General features: G+C 38.8%; 1 protein-coding gene across 2 annotated transcripts in view; it reads right to left on the reverse strand.

The window, feature by feature from the left end:
* Window positions 1-16,269, reverse strand: part of GAK (cyclin G associated kinase) — a 77,932-nt gene that overhangs the window by 45,717 nt on the left and 15,946 nt on the right. For both annotated transcript variants that reach the window (XM_021290501.2, XM_005504583.3), the window contains exons 6-11: window positions 15,377-15,502; window positions 14,135-14,224; window positions 7,445-7,580; window positions 6,701-6,813; window positions 6,008-6,119; window positions 3,744-3,867 (exon numbers count right to left, since the gene is read on the reverse strand). In XM_021290501.2, the coding sequence (XP_021146176.2) occupies window positions 3,744-3,867; window positions 6,008-6,119; window positions 6,701-6,813; window positions 7,445-7,580; window positions 14,135-14,224; window positions 15,377-15,502 (701 nt within the window). The remainder of the gene's footprint in view (window positions 1-3,743; window positions 3,868-6,007; window positions 6,120-6,700; window positions 6,814-7,444; window positions 7,581-14,134; window positions 14,225-15,376; window positions 15,503-16,269) is intronic.

Raw genomic sequence — 16,269 nt, forward strand, 5'->3', positions numbered from 1 at the left:
CTGTTGTCCACCAGGACCCCCAGGTCCCTTTCGCCTACACTGCTCTCTAATATGTAATTTCCCAACCTAGACTGGAACCTGGGGTTGTTCCTGCCCAGATGCAGGACTCTACACTTTCCCTTGTTAAATTTCATTAGGTTATTCCCCACCCAACTCTCCAGCCTGTCCAGGTCCCGCTGGACAGCTGGACACCTCACATCCCTGATGGCATCAGCTGTAGACACAACACAAATTTGTGAAGGCAAAAGAACAACCATGACAGAAACAGGTCCATCCCATAGCACATGTAAACGAAGTAGCACTGCAGCTTGGTTAAAGCATAAATAGTTTCAGAATGCACAAGCCCAGTGGTGGGAGTCTTGGCAGCACAGAGAACGTTAAATGCTAAAGAACCTGAGACTACCTTAGGTCCTGCACAACATTAAGTATTGATCACATTAACTCATGTTTTGCCATTTCAGTGAGCTGTTACATACATTTAAAATTTGAAACACACATGATAGACTTATCAAGGAATGAAAATTACAGAACAAAGGGCAAGTAAAGAATATTGACAAATTGCAAGAGGAAAGAGTTTCTCTTTCCGTATTGATTAAGTATTATCTGGAAAATAAGTATTGAAGAAACTGGTTCTCACTAGCATATTTATATACAGGGTGTATTACCTCCTTTTCTTTCACTCTACAAACCAATGAACAAATTCACTTAGATAACACAAGAAAACAAAAAGGCAGTTGTATGAAGACAGAGTCCTCCACAAAACCAATATTTATGTTAGTGCAGAGCTTAAACAAGTATCAGTCTCACATACTTTGTCAACAAGAGGTGATGTACACAAGTTACCTAAATATAAACCCTTATTCAGTCAGCTCAGTCCAAAACATCTGTGAGGGACTTATCTCATGATGAACCTTGGGATTTAACATACACTGTCTGACAATTCCCTGTCAATCCATCACAGCACATGGAAGTGCTGTATCCCCCATTAGCTGGAAAGGGTCTGTGGCTCATTTATCTAACTTGCATATTACAATATTCCCACCCATTAAGAGCTGTAAACCAAAACCATGTAAAACAACTACATTCACCAGCTACTCAGTTCTAGTAAACATCCATATATGACTTTCTATAATTAATACAAATAAGATGTAAAATTGAAGAGTTTTACTTGACTAATATTTAGTAAGTTCCACAAAACAAGCCCTAAATATCTCCAACAGCATCTGCATTCCTGACAGAGGCTCCAACACTACCGCAAACAGTCATGCCAGATAAGGTTTGAAGCAGTTTAAGAGGATTCCAACAGTTCCTCATGTCCCATGTAAATTTAAGGCATAAATAAACCTGCCATAGGGCTCTATGCAGGACTCAAGAGCCTCAAATTCTATCTCAATCATATTTCCCATTGTTTTTTTTTTTTCAGAAAAGAAATTCTAACTAAAGTGTCAAGCCTTTAGTTCAGCCCCAGAACACTAACTACCAATTGAGCAGTAGCACAGAAACTCTTAAGAACAAACAGATACAAGATTAATTTTGGGCAGTCACTACAATCTAAACAAACAACTGTGCAGAAGAGCATGTAAACTGAACAGCATCTTCTTCAGACAGCAAATACTCACTGTCCTATACTTCAGAAACTGCCAGATGAGCTCTGCAGCTGGATGTACAGTTATTCTTTTATTCCTTGCTTGCACATTACAGTTATTATGGAACCAAAGAAATCAAACAAAGCAAAGAGCCACACACCTTATAGGCAAGAGAAATAAAAATAAGATGCAGGCACAGCATAAGTATTCCATATTAAAAAAGAATATCAATTTTACAAAGTCCTAATCCACCACTAGGAGAAGGGAAAACGGCGCAAGATTAGTTTTTTAAAAAGTAATTGAAGTTCCTTTAATAAAGTGGCCTTTAAGGAAGAGACCACTTGGAAGAGCAGGAAGAGGAAACCTCTTCAAGCCTAACTGACTGATGGGGGCACAACAACCCAGAAAGTTATGTGAAGACAAGAGTACAAGAAAATGAAGTGCAGGAATACTTCAGAAGCATGTAGTATACAACCAAAATACAGTAACTGAGTAAGATCTAATAGAGGAAAACAGACATGTGAAAGTAGGGCTTGTAACTTTGTCAAAGGTAGAGGAGAATTTAAATGTTATCTGTCACAGAGGAAGAACAGTAATTTCTCTACTGCAAGACCTATATCTAAGCAAAACTGGCAGAATTTAAGACAAGGAAATAACGTTCAAGTTTATAAATAGTAGAGCTGTCAAAGGTAAAGAATCTGCAGAATATTTCCATGCTTTACTATACAGAAAATTTTGTTTAACAAGATACCACAAAGAGAACCGGAGTAGGACTGAAGAGGAAAAGAAGATCAGTTCCACAGAAAGCAGCAGGTAAAAGGAGATGAAGAACAGAGGCCTGCAAGGCAGCACATGCAAAATAAACAGAAAGCAGTTGCCTAAAGGTTGTAGCTCTTCATGTTACTTTGTATGTGAAATTCCTACAGTTCTGCTAAGCTGCTAACAAGTCACTGCTTTTCATTATGCAATAGCTCATTCCTCTTGTACACGTCCTCGTTTTCTCTTGAGTCAGTGTTGTTTCCCCAGGGTGAAAAGTTTGATGCCACTAAGTCAATTGCTTCTGTAGAAAGCTTAAAAACAAACCAAAGCTGCATAGCTTTTACAGCCTTTAAAAAATAGAGGACCTGGCCTTTCTAAGCCACACATAGGAAGTTGAAACAGACTAAGAGCAAACAGCTAAAAATGCACTTGAAGTGGCTACAGAGGTGCAAGATCAACAGATCTAACTTACCTGATCATTACAAACATGTCAGAGTAGCACTACAAGCAAGTTGCACTCAGTGACAGAAAAACATGTTGCAAGCAATAGACTTCAGAAGCCAGAGCACAGTGTGAAAATTAAAGGACCACAAACCCTACAGTGAGGGACAAGGTTCAGTCTTCCATACGAGGCTCAAGTTCAGCCATAGTATTCAGTAGTGACTTACTTGCTCTCCCTAGAATTAACAAAATGCTTTTACACTGCCTAAAAAGTTATTACTATCTTAAAATGTACGAATCATACAAATAGATTAATATCAATCATATAGAAGTACTAGAAACATTTCGAATGAGACTGAAAAATCCAATTAGAGAAAAATAATCACCCACTAGGTATCTGAGGACACATACATTGAAACAGGAGGGTATTCTTCTATATAACACAGGGTAAAGGAGACAAACAGTGCAGATCCCCTTACTTTGCCTTGAGAGCATAGATTCCACCTGAAAAATGAACTGGACAGAAGAGCTCATATGCTATTTCCCTGCAGCTTTTCTTCTCACCTCCATTACATGTATTTATACCTTTCACCACTCCATCTTTTTTCCTTCTTATTCATGGAGATCCTATCCACTAATTCAAATAATTCATTCTGAACCATGACAGTCCTATTCCATACCTCTCCACCTTGCTCATTTCTCCCAGGCTTTCAGTATCTAAATACAGCAGGCAAAGTAGTACTTGTGGACAGGCTTTTACCCCCAACATTCTCATTTCTAGTATATAATTGCTAATGTAACTTTTGTGTAAATATAATTCATAAAAATCTCAGGGCTAGCTACCAGCTGTTAGGGCTTATGCTTGGAAAAGTATGCTGAATTTGATAATTTCTGGAATAAGCTCCTGACCCTTCATTTAGAACTCTTACCAGCACATTTTTTTTATTTTTTACTCACTTGGCCACAGACTGGATAACTTTAGAAGATGTATCCTTAATATTAGTGAAAAATCGCTCTGTTCCACCCCTCAGAATACCAAAGAACCCTCCATAAGTCTGGTCACATTCCGCAACGGTCAGGCCTAGAGTAGTTGAATAAAAATAATTTTACTTTAAGTCATATCATGGAATGGGCTCCATACTAAAGTAAATTGCCTACAAAGCTGGAAGTGAATGCACATACAGGCTATGCCTTGCTGTAAGGTTCATACTTCTAAAGTCCTCCTTAATAAGGACCTCTTCAAAAAACAGTACTTCCTGCAGTCAGGAGGTAGTAGTGAATTGCTTAACACACTGTTTAATTGACTGTTTGCATTTAAAAGAAAACAAGGTAAAAAATTTCTCAAAGTAAAGCATTTATTTCATATTGTCAGTACAGCAAAATACTGTCTTCTTTAGCATCCTTCTCAAAGTGGAGTTTACTGTTAGCAAATCTAATTAAGCACCTCCCGGAGATACATTTTAATGCAGGGTTTCAGAAGCAGCTGGCATAATCCATTTACTTTTCAAGCACAACATCCCTATTAATATGACTGTATACAAGAAACAGTATTCATTCTTGCACAAAACAAATGGCCAGAGAGTGTTTTGATTATATTCCTATTAGGAAGCTGGATTCTTCCACAGAAATTGATATACATATAACATTACTCCAATTAATATTTCCCAATTTAAAAAGTTTCCCTGGACCATTAATATCCTTTGTCTCATTGGCAATTCAGCATAAGTAATATCAATCAAAAAATATCAAGCTGAAAGGAAAATGGAATACAGTATGAAATATTCCTTTGATATCTTCTAAATTATTTGAAACGTTCCATGTTCAAATATGTTATTTTAAGATAGGTGCAGAAAATGCCTTTTAATAAGAAATTAAGATGCAAATAAGCCTATGAAGCTTCTCATTTTCTTAAGGTTCAAGAATTCTCAACTGAATGAACTCTAGAATATCTATTTTTACAGAAAGGCTAGGTCAGCTTTTAATTGTGTCATTTTGGAAACAGGTTTTGGTTGACTCAGTTTAGTACTGCTAGTCCAACTACTGTTTTTCCTCAGATGGAACAACTCCTCCTCCTCACCACTGATGTTCTATGGTACAACTACCGCCTGAAATCTTCTCTAAACAATCCTCCCATAAGTAGCTGGGATCAAGTGAGTACAAGCTATGGCCATTTCTTAAAGTAATGACTGGATAGCAAATAAACTGAGTTTAGGCTGCTGGTTTTTCCCTTTGAGGCTGTTGGACATGAGTGTTTTGGAAGTGACAAAACTAAATAGCTTTAGACTGCAATCAGTCTGTCAGACACACTTCAGATTATCATGGGGGTTCAGAAGTCTTTTTACAGGGGGGATAGAAGAAGGGGGAGAGGTAGACCCCAGATGCTTAGGGAAGTATTTCTTCTCACACAGACTTTTTGCAGGCTAAAATATCAGCTCAGTGTCTCCTCAGCATTAACGAACTACTGTGGTCCGCAGTTAAAATCCCTGCAATTGCTTCTGCATTTCTTTATTGGACTATCTCAACCATCAGACACCAACAAGCCCATTTTAGCATAAAGTTATACGAAAAGCCACACAATAGCTGCTATCTTCAAGTTGTAAGATAATCTGATGTTAAGTAGTTCTTAGAAAGCAAACACAATTGTGCACAAACTCAGGAAAGACACTGATTTCAGTAACTTCTGCCACAAAGCAACAAGGTTTCAGTTAAGATACAGCACTTCTGGAGGATTTTGAACAGTTTAAATTTAAACTCCTCTTAAATTCTCCTCTTTACATAAGACAAAATATTGTTGCTTCATGGAAATCAGAAAGTTTTGGTTTTAAAATAAGCCATTTTTATTCGTTTGTCATAACCTCAATACTATTTTCTCTACAGCTCTTGTTCTTATTATTGGTTATTGTATCCACCACTTTCATAAAAGTTTCAGTTCACTTATTTCAACTCTCCCAACTCTACAGATCAATAATGCAATTTAGTTTCAACTATTTTACATAGGAAACAGAAATGTACCTTGCCCAGCCATGAACTTGAGAAATTCATTTGCATTTATCAATATAAAACCAAACCTCGCAAAAAATAAAACAAGGTTAGAAACAGTGATATAAATGCAAAATAGCTAATACTTCCGCAAAATGTCTAAAACCCTCTTTTTTTTAAATTTTCACATAGAAGATACGAAATTGTTTTTACACTAAGATGTCATCTGTTTCTGCACTTACCTGTATTACACATACTGTTAAGCTGTCCTGCAGGCTTGGAGCTCTGTGAAACAGAGGTCACAGATGTCCGATGCAGAGTATTGCTTCCATAGCCTCCATTTTGTTCCAGGAGCTGAGGAGATTAGTATTCACCATAAGTGTTTTCTAGACCATTTAGCCAACTTGTTACACTTTGCACATTACCTTTACTTGGTGAGAACAAGTAAGCTGAGCCTCAGAAGAAAGCCAGAAAGTTAAGATACACTAATTGATTAACCTGCAGTATTGTCCAAATTAATCATCAAATCGAAGATGCCTAAGTGGATTTCAAGTTATCGTAGGCTGAGCCTTCATATAGTAGATTTTTCTGTGCAAGTTAATTATGATGAAATGTAGCGTGTCAAACAGCACTTGCATACTAAATAATGACCCCACATCAAGAGAAGATTTTTAAACCAGCAGGAAGAACTACAACCAGTTTCCTTCAACGTCACAAGCTCTGTGCTTTAAAGCACATATTTTCAACGACCCTACAAGTGACAGAGATCAATTCAATTGAATTTCAAAACAAGTTAGCGTGAAATTTTCAGAAGACTAAGGAACAGGGGACCTGCTCTGACATCTGGTACTAAACTCACACTCACTGGATAAGAAAAGAGAGAAAGGAGGAAAAAAAAAATAAAATCAATAATACTCCTTATGAGACATCTTTACCTCTGTGATGGGAGATTTAGGATTTGCATTCCTAGCTGCTGCAATCTCCTGCAGTTGATTCACAACTTCAGCGATTGACAATCTCTCCTCCGGGTTCACCTTCAACATGGAATCTGAAAAAGGAGATTCAAACAATATAACAGAAACCCTTCAGAGCTTTTTTTCCCCAGCAGAGATGAATAATTTCTTCAGTGCACTCCAGTTCAACAAGCAATCAAATGCTAAAAGAATGGAGCAACTGCTAAATCTGTATCCAAAGTTCATTTCCATAACAAGTACCCATGAAAAAATACCATTTAGGGTTAAGAATATTTCAAAGAATATACTTTAGGATGAGTTAGTTAATAACTTCAGAAGTAACTTTATATCTAATACTGTTGGAGTGGGAGACATATTTCTGGCACTGTTAACTAAGTTTTCAGTAATCTATTAATACTTGAAATTTAAAGAAAGTAAAAAATCTAAAACAAATTCAAAGAAATCATATCAAAACACTAGTTGTTCCCATGGACCAACTCATATCCTAAGCATGACAGAAAACTACACTAAAAAAACCCAAACAAAAGCGTCATCTAAAATTTCCAAGTTTCTTGATAATGGATTAAAATTTTCAATAAAATAAGTTGTCACAGTTAACCTTTTTCACCACCACATGTCAGTAACATTTAACTATCAGTAATACAATACTTTCAATAATAACATATATCCATAAAGACACCAAATTAAATAACATTGTAAACTTACGAATGAGATCATGAAACACAGAGTAGCGGGTGTCATTTTGTGGGATGACATATTTTCCATTGACTATGCGAAGTTTAGCTCCATCTTCAAATGGATGTTGCCTAAAGCACAGCAAGTACAGGATACAGCCCAGAGCCTACACAGAGATAAACACAGAAATATTTTGTAGATTCATGGAATCATTTAGGCTTGAAAAAGTCTTATGATCATCAAGTCTAACTGTAAGCTTAACACTGCGAAGTCCACAGCTAAACCACATCCCTAAACTCCAGATCTACACATTTTTGAAGACCTCTATGGACAGTGACTCAACCACTTCCCTGGGCAGCCTGTTCCACTGCATCAAAACCCTTTCTGTGAAGAAATTGTTCCTAACACCCAATCTAAACCCCATCTGGTGCAACTTACACCATTTCCTCTAGTCCTACCACTTCCTGCGTGGGAAAAGAGACCAACACCCTCCATGCTACAACCTCCTTTCAGGTAGCTGCACGAAGCAATAAAGTCTCCCCTCAACCTCTGTTTCTCCAGGCTAAACAGCCCCAGTTCCCTCAACTGCTCCTCAGAAGACTTGTGCTTCTGACCCTTTGCCAGCTTCATTGCCCAAAACTGAACACATGATTCAAGGTGCAGCCTCACCAGTGCTGAGTACAGGGGGACCATCAGTTCCCTAGTCCTGCTGACCACACTATTTCTGGTACAAGCCAGGATGCTGGTGGCCTTTTTGGCCACCTGGGCACACTGCTGGCTCATGTTCAGCCAGCCGTCAACCAACACCCCCAGGTCCTTCTCAGCCAGGCAGCTTTCCAGCCACTCTTCCCTGAGGCCTGTAGTGCTGCATGGGGTTGTTGTGACCCAAGTGCAGGACCCAGCATTTGGCCTTGTTGAATGCCATACAATTGGCATCAACCCATTGATCCAGCTCTGCAGAGCCTTCTAACCTTCAGGCAGATCAACACTCCTGTCCAACTTGTTGTTGTCTGCAAAATGACTGAGGGTGCACCCAGTCCCCTCATCCAGATCATTGATAAAGATATTAAACAGGACTGGCCCCAATACTGAGCCCTGGGGAACAGCGCTTGTGGCCAGCCACCAACTGCATTTAACTCCACTCAAAACTCTTTGGGTCCAACCACCCAGCCAGTTTCTCACCCAGCAAACACTACACATGTTCATGGTGGTGTCACAGCAGGTAGAACATTGGTACTGGCAGCTGGTGACACCACCAGCCCAGGCTGGTAAGTGAGTAGCCAGGTGAGCAAGGGCAGAAAGAAGAGGGCATGGAGGCAAGAGCTGCCCACACTAATGGAAGGTGAATGCTTTGTACTATACCTGGACACCCACATAAGGAAACAACCAAACCACAGCACACTCCTGTCCTCTTCCTCCTGTGACACTAAGCTGGAAAGTTGCCAGCAGTCTACAGGACAGATAACATCAAGCCCTACCCTATGGTGGTATTACAGGGAACTGAAAGCTCCCCAGAGGCATGGGTAGAGGGAGCTCTGTGCCATTTTTCAATGGATATCCTGGGACTGAACTCATACAACTAGCCCAAGTGATGGAGTGGCCACGTCAGTGGGCAGAAGTCTGGTGGTGGCCAGCATTTTTAGCACGGGATGGGTGTTCCCTGGCCAGAGAGGCACAGAATGGACAACCTTGGTGTGAGGCTGGGAAAGCAGCAGGCAGGGAGACAGGGCCTGCCCATGGCAGAGAGCAGCTGCTTCAGTTGGTGGTTCTCCTGTCTTTGACAGCTGCAGCCTGAGACAGGGACATGAGCAGGGTTGAAAGGGGCCTTCAATGGTCAGCTAGTCCAACCTCCCCACAATGAACAGGCACATCCTCAGCTAGATAAGGTTGCTCAAAGACCCATCCAGCCTAGCCTAGAATGTCTCCAGGGACAGGGCATCTATCACCTCTCCCAGCAACCTATGCCAGTGTTTCACCACCCGTGTTGTAAAAAATCTAGTCTGAATCACCCATCTTCTACTTAAAAACCATTACCTCTTCTCCTATTGTAACAGGCCCTGCTAAAAAGTCTGTCCTCATTTTTTTTATAGGCCCCTTTTAAGTATTGAAAGGCCACAATAAGGTCTACCTGGAGCCTTGTCTTCTCCAGACTGAAGAACCCCAACTCTCTCAGCCTTTCCTCATAGGTGTTCCAGCCCTCTGATCATTTTTGTGGTGTCCTCTGTACCCTCTCCAATAGGCCCATGTCTTTCCTGTGCTGACAACTCCAGAGCTGGACACAGTACTGCAGGTGGGGTCTCACCAGAGCAGAGGGGCAGAATCACTTGCCCTGACCTGCTGGTCACGCTCCTTTTGATGCAGCCAAAGACAGGATTGGCTAGATCATGGCACAATTCTATCCTCTTCCTCATCCACCACTCAGCAAAGGAGTGCTGCAACTTTGTACAAGGATATTTACCCATGGATAACAAAATACCTTATTCTGTACCTCTGCACCTAATCTTGTATCCTGTAACAGATAGCATCATTGTCCTACAGGAAGCTGGAAGGTCCACACAGCCATAGACAATAGGAGCTCTGCAGAACCCACCTTCTTTCGGTGAAACTTATCACAGAATGAAAAAAAAAAATATAAATACAAATTTTCTGATTCATGAACCCATTGGCTGTTTTTTCTCACTTATGCTGTCTTTAATTCAAGCAATGATATTTAAAGCAGGGTTTTAGACTATTAAATTAGGCTTCCTAACACTGCTTGCAAATCACAGGTGTCACTCAACTACTCATGGGACTCTATATATTCCCAGTGTCTTAGAGATCAGCTTCACACTACTTGAGAAACAATTAGTCTTGATGTTTCAGAGGACAGAACACTTAGCAAAACACTTGTTTGGCATGTCAATTAGAGAGCTCCAAACAGTAATACTGCTACTAAATAGGCTTGTGGGGTTTCTTCCCTTTCATGGAATTTTTCAGGCTCAGGGATTCTCCTATTACTGTCTTTTTAAAAATCATTTCAATAAATCCATTTTATTAATTTCACAGTATAGTCTTGTGACACTGAACATATTCAAGAACAGGGTTCTTCTTACAAAAGGCTTTGGGAGTTTATTTCACATCTTCATCATGTGCTTCAAGAGAATAGTTTTATTTGTGGGGACAGAATTTAGCCTTTTGTATTTCTAACTCAGATACATTTTGTTATGCAACACACCAGGTAGGTAAGCATTTAAGTGTTAATCAGCTTGTTTAAATTACTCTAGAGGGACACAACATTATTGCTAAAATGCTTGTTTTGATAAAGATTTTAGGAAAATAAGCCCAAAATGACTGCCCCTTTTTTCCTTCAATCAGACAGCTATTCCACGCTTCTAATAAATTTTAAGATATTTTTCGGACAGGTTCATTCAAGCCTCAAAAATTACAAAACCAGGACTACCATACCCTGGGAACTTTCAAATCCCTTCATGTGTCCAAAGATGAGACCTGCTCAACCTGACAAGGGAACAATCACCAAAGCCAGAAGTCAGTTTTGAATATTAATCTCTTAATAGTACAGGTGTTATAGATTAGTTATGATAATTTCAGCTATTACTTGAGTAAATTAAGCTGATCTAGACAAATATTTTAATATAAGCTAGCATACAAAATATACCAGCAAAGTTATACTATTGCAATAGAATAATATTCTATCTGGCCTACAAGAGTTTGATAATAGAGCATTCAATCACTCCAAGCAAATGTTTGCACAACAGACTGGAAAAATCCTCCTCGAAGTTTCTTCTGAACCTCAGCTTAGTTGCTTAAGCTTTTATGGTCCCTACAAACAAAACAAGTCAGAGAAGACATTATCTAAGAAATCTACTCACTGTCTGCAGTCCTCTGTGTCTACCATCTGCAACTGTCCTTGCTTGTCAATTTATTCCAAGAACAGTTTCAAAAATTTGAACATTAAAGTCAAAGGTTTGAAATGTAATTACTCCAAAACACTTACTGAGCCTCTCAATCCACGGCCAGAAATAAGCTGCATATATCAATTCTGTATTATTGTATAGCAAGCAAATTTTTGTCAGTCTGATAAAAAGCTCTCCATAACACAGACTGAAGCATCCTATAGTCCACACTTAATACAGTGGAGGAGTGCAGGAAATACCACTTACTCTGCCACAGAAATGCCTGTTTACAAAGAAGGCAGATCATAATTTAGTTGGAGGAATGAAATTACACCTTGCACAGTCTGAGACACTATGCACATCAGAAGACCTCATCCAGAGCCACACAGGGTAGAAAAGCACAAATGCAATCAGATGAACATACAGGAAATGAAGAGACCACTTAGATTTGATCTGTGCTTTAATTGCTAAAGAATTCCTTCCTTTATCTGTAGCTTAGGATTGTAACAGTGATATATTTTGAGTATTTCAAACACCAAATGTGATTCAATTTGACTAAAAGGCAATTACAGTTGCAGCAAGGCAATTCTTCAAAGCCAACACTACCCACGATATGGATATGCATAACAAAAGAGACCATCTGCCAAAGATGCTGCCCCAAAGCTGCAGACAGTTCATCTACAGCAGTTGCCTGGGTCAGTCTGAGCACTCACATGCTAGCAGGTAAAAAGCAGCAGAAAAACATGACCAAAAATAACCAAGAACAGATTTCTGACCTGCTGCTGTGCTTCTACAAGCAGCTAATTTAACCCTTCTTCAAGGGGACAGTGAAGCTTTTGGGGTTTTATGGTAGTGCTTGGGGTTTGGAAGTGGACTGTTTGAAACAAACCAAAATGCAGTTATTTTCCACTGACCAGCTTCAGGCAATAAGCAGCACACTTAAAATGATGAGAAGTTCTACAGTATAGCTGCAGGATGACACACAGGTAATGTACCAAAGTACTTTCTGAAGAGAATTAAACTACATGAAATCTAAAGATATCATTAAGCTCATGCAGAATTAAAATCTGCAAGATGTCTTGCACTGACTAGAAGAATTTTTAACCAGATATTGGTAAGGAACCCAAGTTTGAAATTTTGCTTCTTAAATATGTTCTGAAACCCACTCTCTTGTTTTTTCAGAAGTTTGTAAGAGAGACTGTACAAAGGACCTTCCAAGCCAAACCATAATTTAAATGAAGAAAAATCTTTACGGCAAGGTAAAGCCTGTTATTTGAGGGGAAATCAGTTTAATTTCAGTTCAGGAAATCACATTAATTCAGGGAAAAAAAAAAGGAACTAGAGGCATTTGGGTTCAGTGATTGTTTTCTGAACACCTCTAGACCTAGGCAGGAAATGTACAGAAAGCAATTGGCCAGGCCTAAGGACCTCTGATCTGACAACCAATATCAAATCACACTCCCATTGAGGAGGCTATGTGGTTAATAACTAATGTTTCCTGTATGTTGCTGTTCTAAAACATTGTTCTCTCATGTATGCTTTTAAGCTCACATTCTTGACAAGCACACAGTGTTACTCACCCTACCTGCTTTCTTCAGAAAACTGTTTTGTTTGTCCTAACTACAAACTGCAAGATCAGTTATGGCTTCCTGAGAAAGCACCATATTCTACGGCCAAATACTTCACATGTTTTCACTGTACCCACAGTATAAAGGAAAACACACAGAACAACATGTTGCAACAAAGGCATGGTAAATGGAACAGATCTTCCAAAGACACAGCAGCAGACAACCACCATGTTAATATCAACAGACACAATGCTATTCTAAACAAAAAAAAATTGCAACTGCCTTTTCGAGTAAGGCTTTTGTTAAATGCATTTCTAGCTTTTTATTTAACTGTAATCTTGGATCAGGCTACCAGTTTTTAACAAATGTGAAGTGACCAAATGGTCAAAGAAAAAAAGTATTTGTATTTTCTTGGTGTTTCTTCACATGCCAGAAGAAAACTGCCAACAGCTGTAGAAGCTGAATAACAGTTTCCACAATATCTTGTAACTAATTTATGAAACTGAATGAAGTTTTGACATTCCAAATAAAAACTTCCAAAGCACCAGCATTACATTTCCTCAATTTGTCATTTGACACGCTGCCCATATAGGTAACAGCTGAACAGCTTGGCATTTGACTCTGTAAAAAACATCCAATAAACTAAGACCCTAAGTGTAAAGTCACCAGGCAGTACCTCAGTACTATTACGGTATTACACAACTGAAAACGGTACAACTGAGGATTTAGTATTTCCATTTAATTCTGACTACAGATTTTTAGTGATTATTAACAGTTTATCATTCTTTTTATACCAAGCAAGAATGATCTCTACATCATTCACATCCTTGCCATTTGCTAGTATTTGATCTAGATGCAATGCCTAGATATAATAATTTTTCACTCAGCCATAGGCTGTCCCAGGATTACATGCATTGTGGAGCATTAAAGGCAAGAATTTGAATTAAGGGCTGTAAGTATTCTGGCTGTATGGTGGCAAGCTCCAACTAGGCAACAGTTCTACTGCATGTCAAAGAAGTTCAGCATTGCCTCTCGCAGTGCAAGTCAAGCTGGATCTTGGAGAAAACATCAAATACTCCTCCTCAATCTTTTAGTATTTAAATACATAGTTCACAGTACTCATGTTTATTTTGCTGTAAGACCATCTTACATTTATTTTGGTGCTTTTATTTATTTACCAACAAATTAACACGAAGACTGCAAAATCAGTTCCACTATGACATAAGCAGCTATAATGCAGCAAGAGAAAAATTTCTTACCCAAATGTCCTGTTTTTCACCAATTGGAAAATTTGAATACAAGTCTATCATTTCTGGTGTCCTGTACATTGGTGTTGTATTCCTTGTGATCTGCAGAACAGAGAACTTCTTGAAGCAGAAACTTGAATAATAAGCACTAACAGCTTTCAACCAAGGAAACAGTTCTCCATGTAGAATGGATTGCATTCTCATTTTGAAAATAAATTTCAGAAATACTTGTCAAGGTAGAACCTATCAACTGAATCCTGCAGTACTCACAACAGGTTTGATATGACAAATAAAAAAACAGCAATAGTAAAATAAATAGCATTGTCCTTCCAAACTGCAAAGCACGTAAAGTAAAATACCTGTTCCGCATGAGGAAAAAAGGGATATGGGCACACATACAGAAAAATCACCAGCAAGCCAAAAAGTGACTTCATGGTCCAGTGTGTACTCCTCTCTTCCTCATCACACTTAATAACAGTGCAGACATGTCTAAAGAGTTAAGTTATGTTCACAAAGATCCCTGAAAAGACCTTTTCTACAATCTTTTTGCATAGACTGTACAAGATAGTGGTACAATATTATTTTTCCTTCTCCAGAAATCAACAGATTGCTCTCCACATATGCTGGATTATGAAACAGGGGCAGTTTACAGACACTTATTATATCAGAACTCACATCTGTGAATTAAGTATCACTTGATATCCACAGTTAAAAGTCTGAATCCAGTTGATGTATTGCATTAGATTTACCATCATTACACTCAACTCTAAACTAAGAACAATGGCACTTTGAAAAAGCACACTGCATACTTGACACAGTCACTGTAGTTCTAGAGGCACTGCAACACTGCCTATTCAAATTCTGCTGAGTAAATTTGTCACATCTTCATATGTGATTCAACTGAGAAAAATAAGATGAGAAGGTGGGAATCACTTTGGCATAACCAATTTACTTCCTGTTAAGAGCGCAATTAGAAGCTCTAGTAATCCCTTCTATTTTCACACCAGATTTCAGAATGGACACTGCTCAAGTTGAAGCACTGTTTGTATATGCAGCTACAGAACAAAAGCTATGATTGTCATTGCAGGTAATGTTTGAACCCTGGCAATACAAACACAAAAGCAAAGCTTTAGGAACAACACTACAGCGGAAACAATCTTTAGTCGCCTTAGAAGTTCCATGAATCAATATTAGATTAACAGTAACAGTTAAATGAATCCAGTGTTAAAGTTAATCACATTAAAATAGTCTCACCTCTTCTTCAACCAGTGCTCTCTTCTGTGCAGACCAGCTGTAGTCAGGATAGTAAGCTACAGTTGTAGCACTACCGAAGTCACAGAGTTTTATTGTCCCTTGGTTACTAATAAGCAAGTTTTCCACCTTCAAAAAGAAGCAGAACAACAAATTAAAGATACCTTTTTTCTGTACACTAGCACACGTGCTTTTAAATATCTATTCACTTGTGCATACATATAAAAAATACTGACTTTATCCCAGAATGTTGTTTACAGGAGCACAAAGATGTCAGACAGTACTGTATGGCAGCAATACAACCGATTTTTAAAAATAAAAACATGAGCAGGAAGCATTCAAGACAGGAGGAAATAAACCATGGGAAAAAAAACCCCATAATTCATTAATGCCTAAGAGGTGGACAGCTTTTCAGAGGACCACCTGCAAAAACCGTATCTTGGGATCCAAATGCTTTTAGGCATAAAAGTAAACACTACTAGCTTAAGTCCAGTGAAGAAGCAAGCTGCTGGGGGACACTAAAAGCCATAACCCTGTGCAGAGACAGAAACCAGCTATTTGAGGGCCGCATGCTGCCTGAATAGTTCATCATCATGCTTCCATTTTTCTACAATCCAACCTTCCTGGATTGCTAAGTGAAACAGAAAAGGAACTTAAGAGGAACGTAAAAGTATGTATTGGGCAGACATATTGTGGGGGGGTCATAACCACAAAGGGCTGAAAATTTGTATCTCTCTATGAAGTCCGGAAAAGGTGTAAAAGATAGAGGCATATTATTAAGATCACAACACCATACTTCAGATAACTAGGTTCATCTTCCCCTTCCCTTTGAAATGACATCACCTTTAGACTCCCTTCTGCAAAACCTCAGTTTTTAGAACAACTGCTAGCCTGCC

Source organism: Columba livia, chromosome Z (genome assembly GCF_036013475.1).
Source record: "Columba livia isolate bColLiv1 breed racing homer chromosome Z, bColLiv1.pat.W.v2, whole genome shotgun sequence".
Taxonomy (NCBI): domain Eukaryota; kingdom Metazoa; phylum Chordata; class Aves; order Columbiformes; family Columbidae; genus Columba; species Columba livia.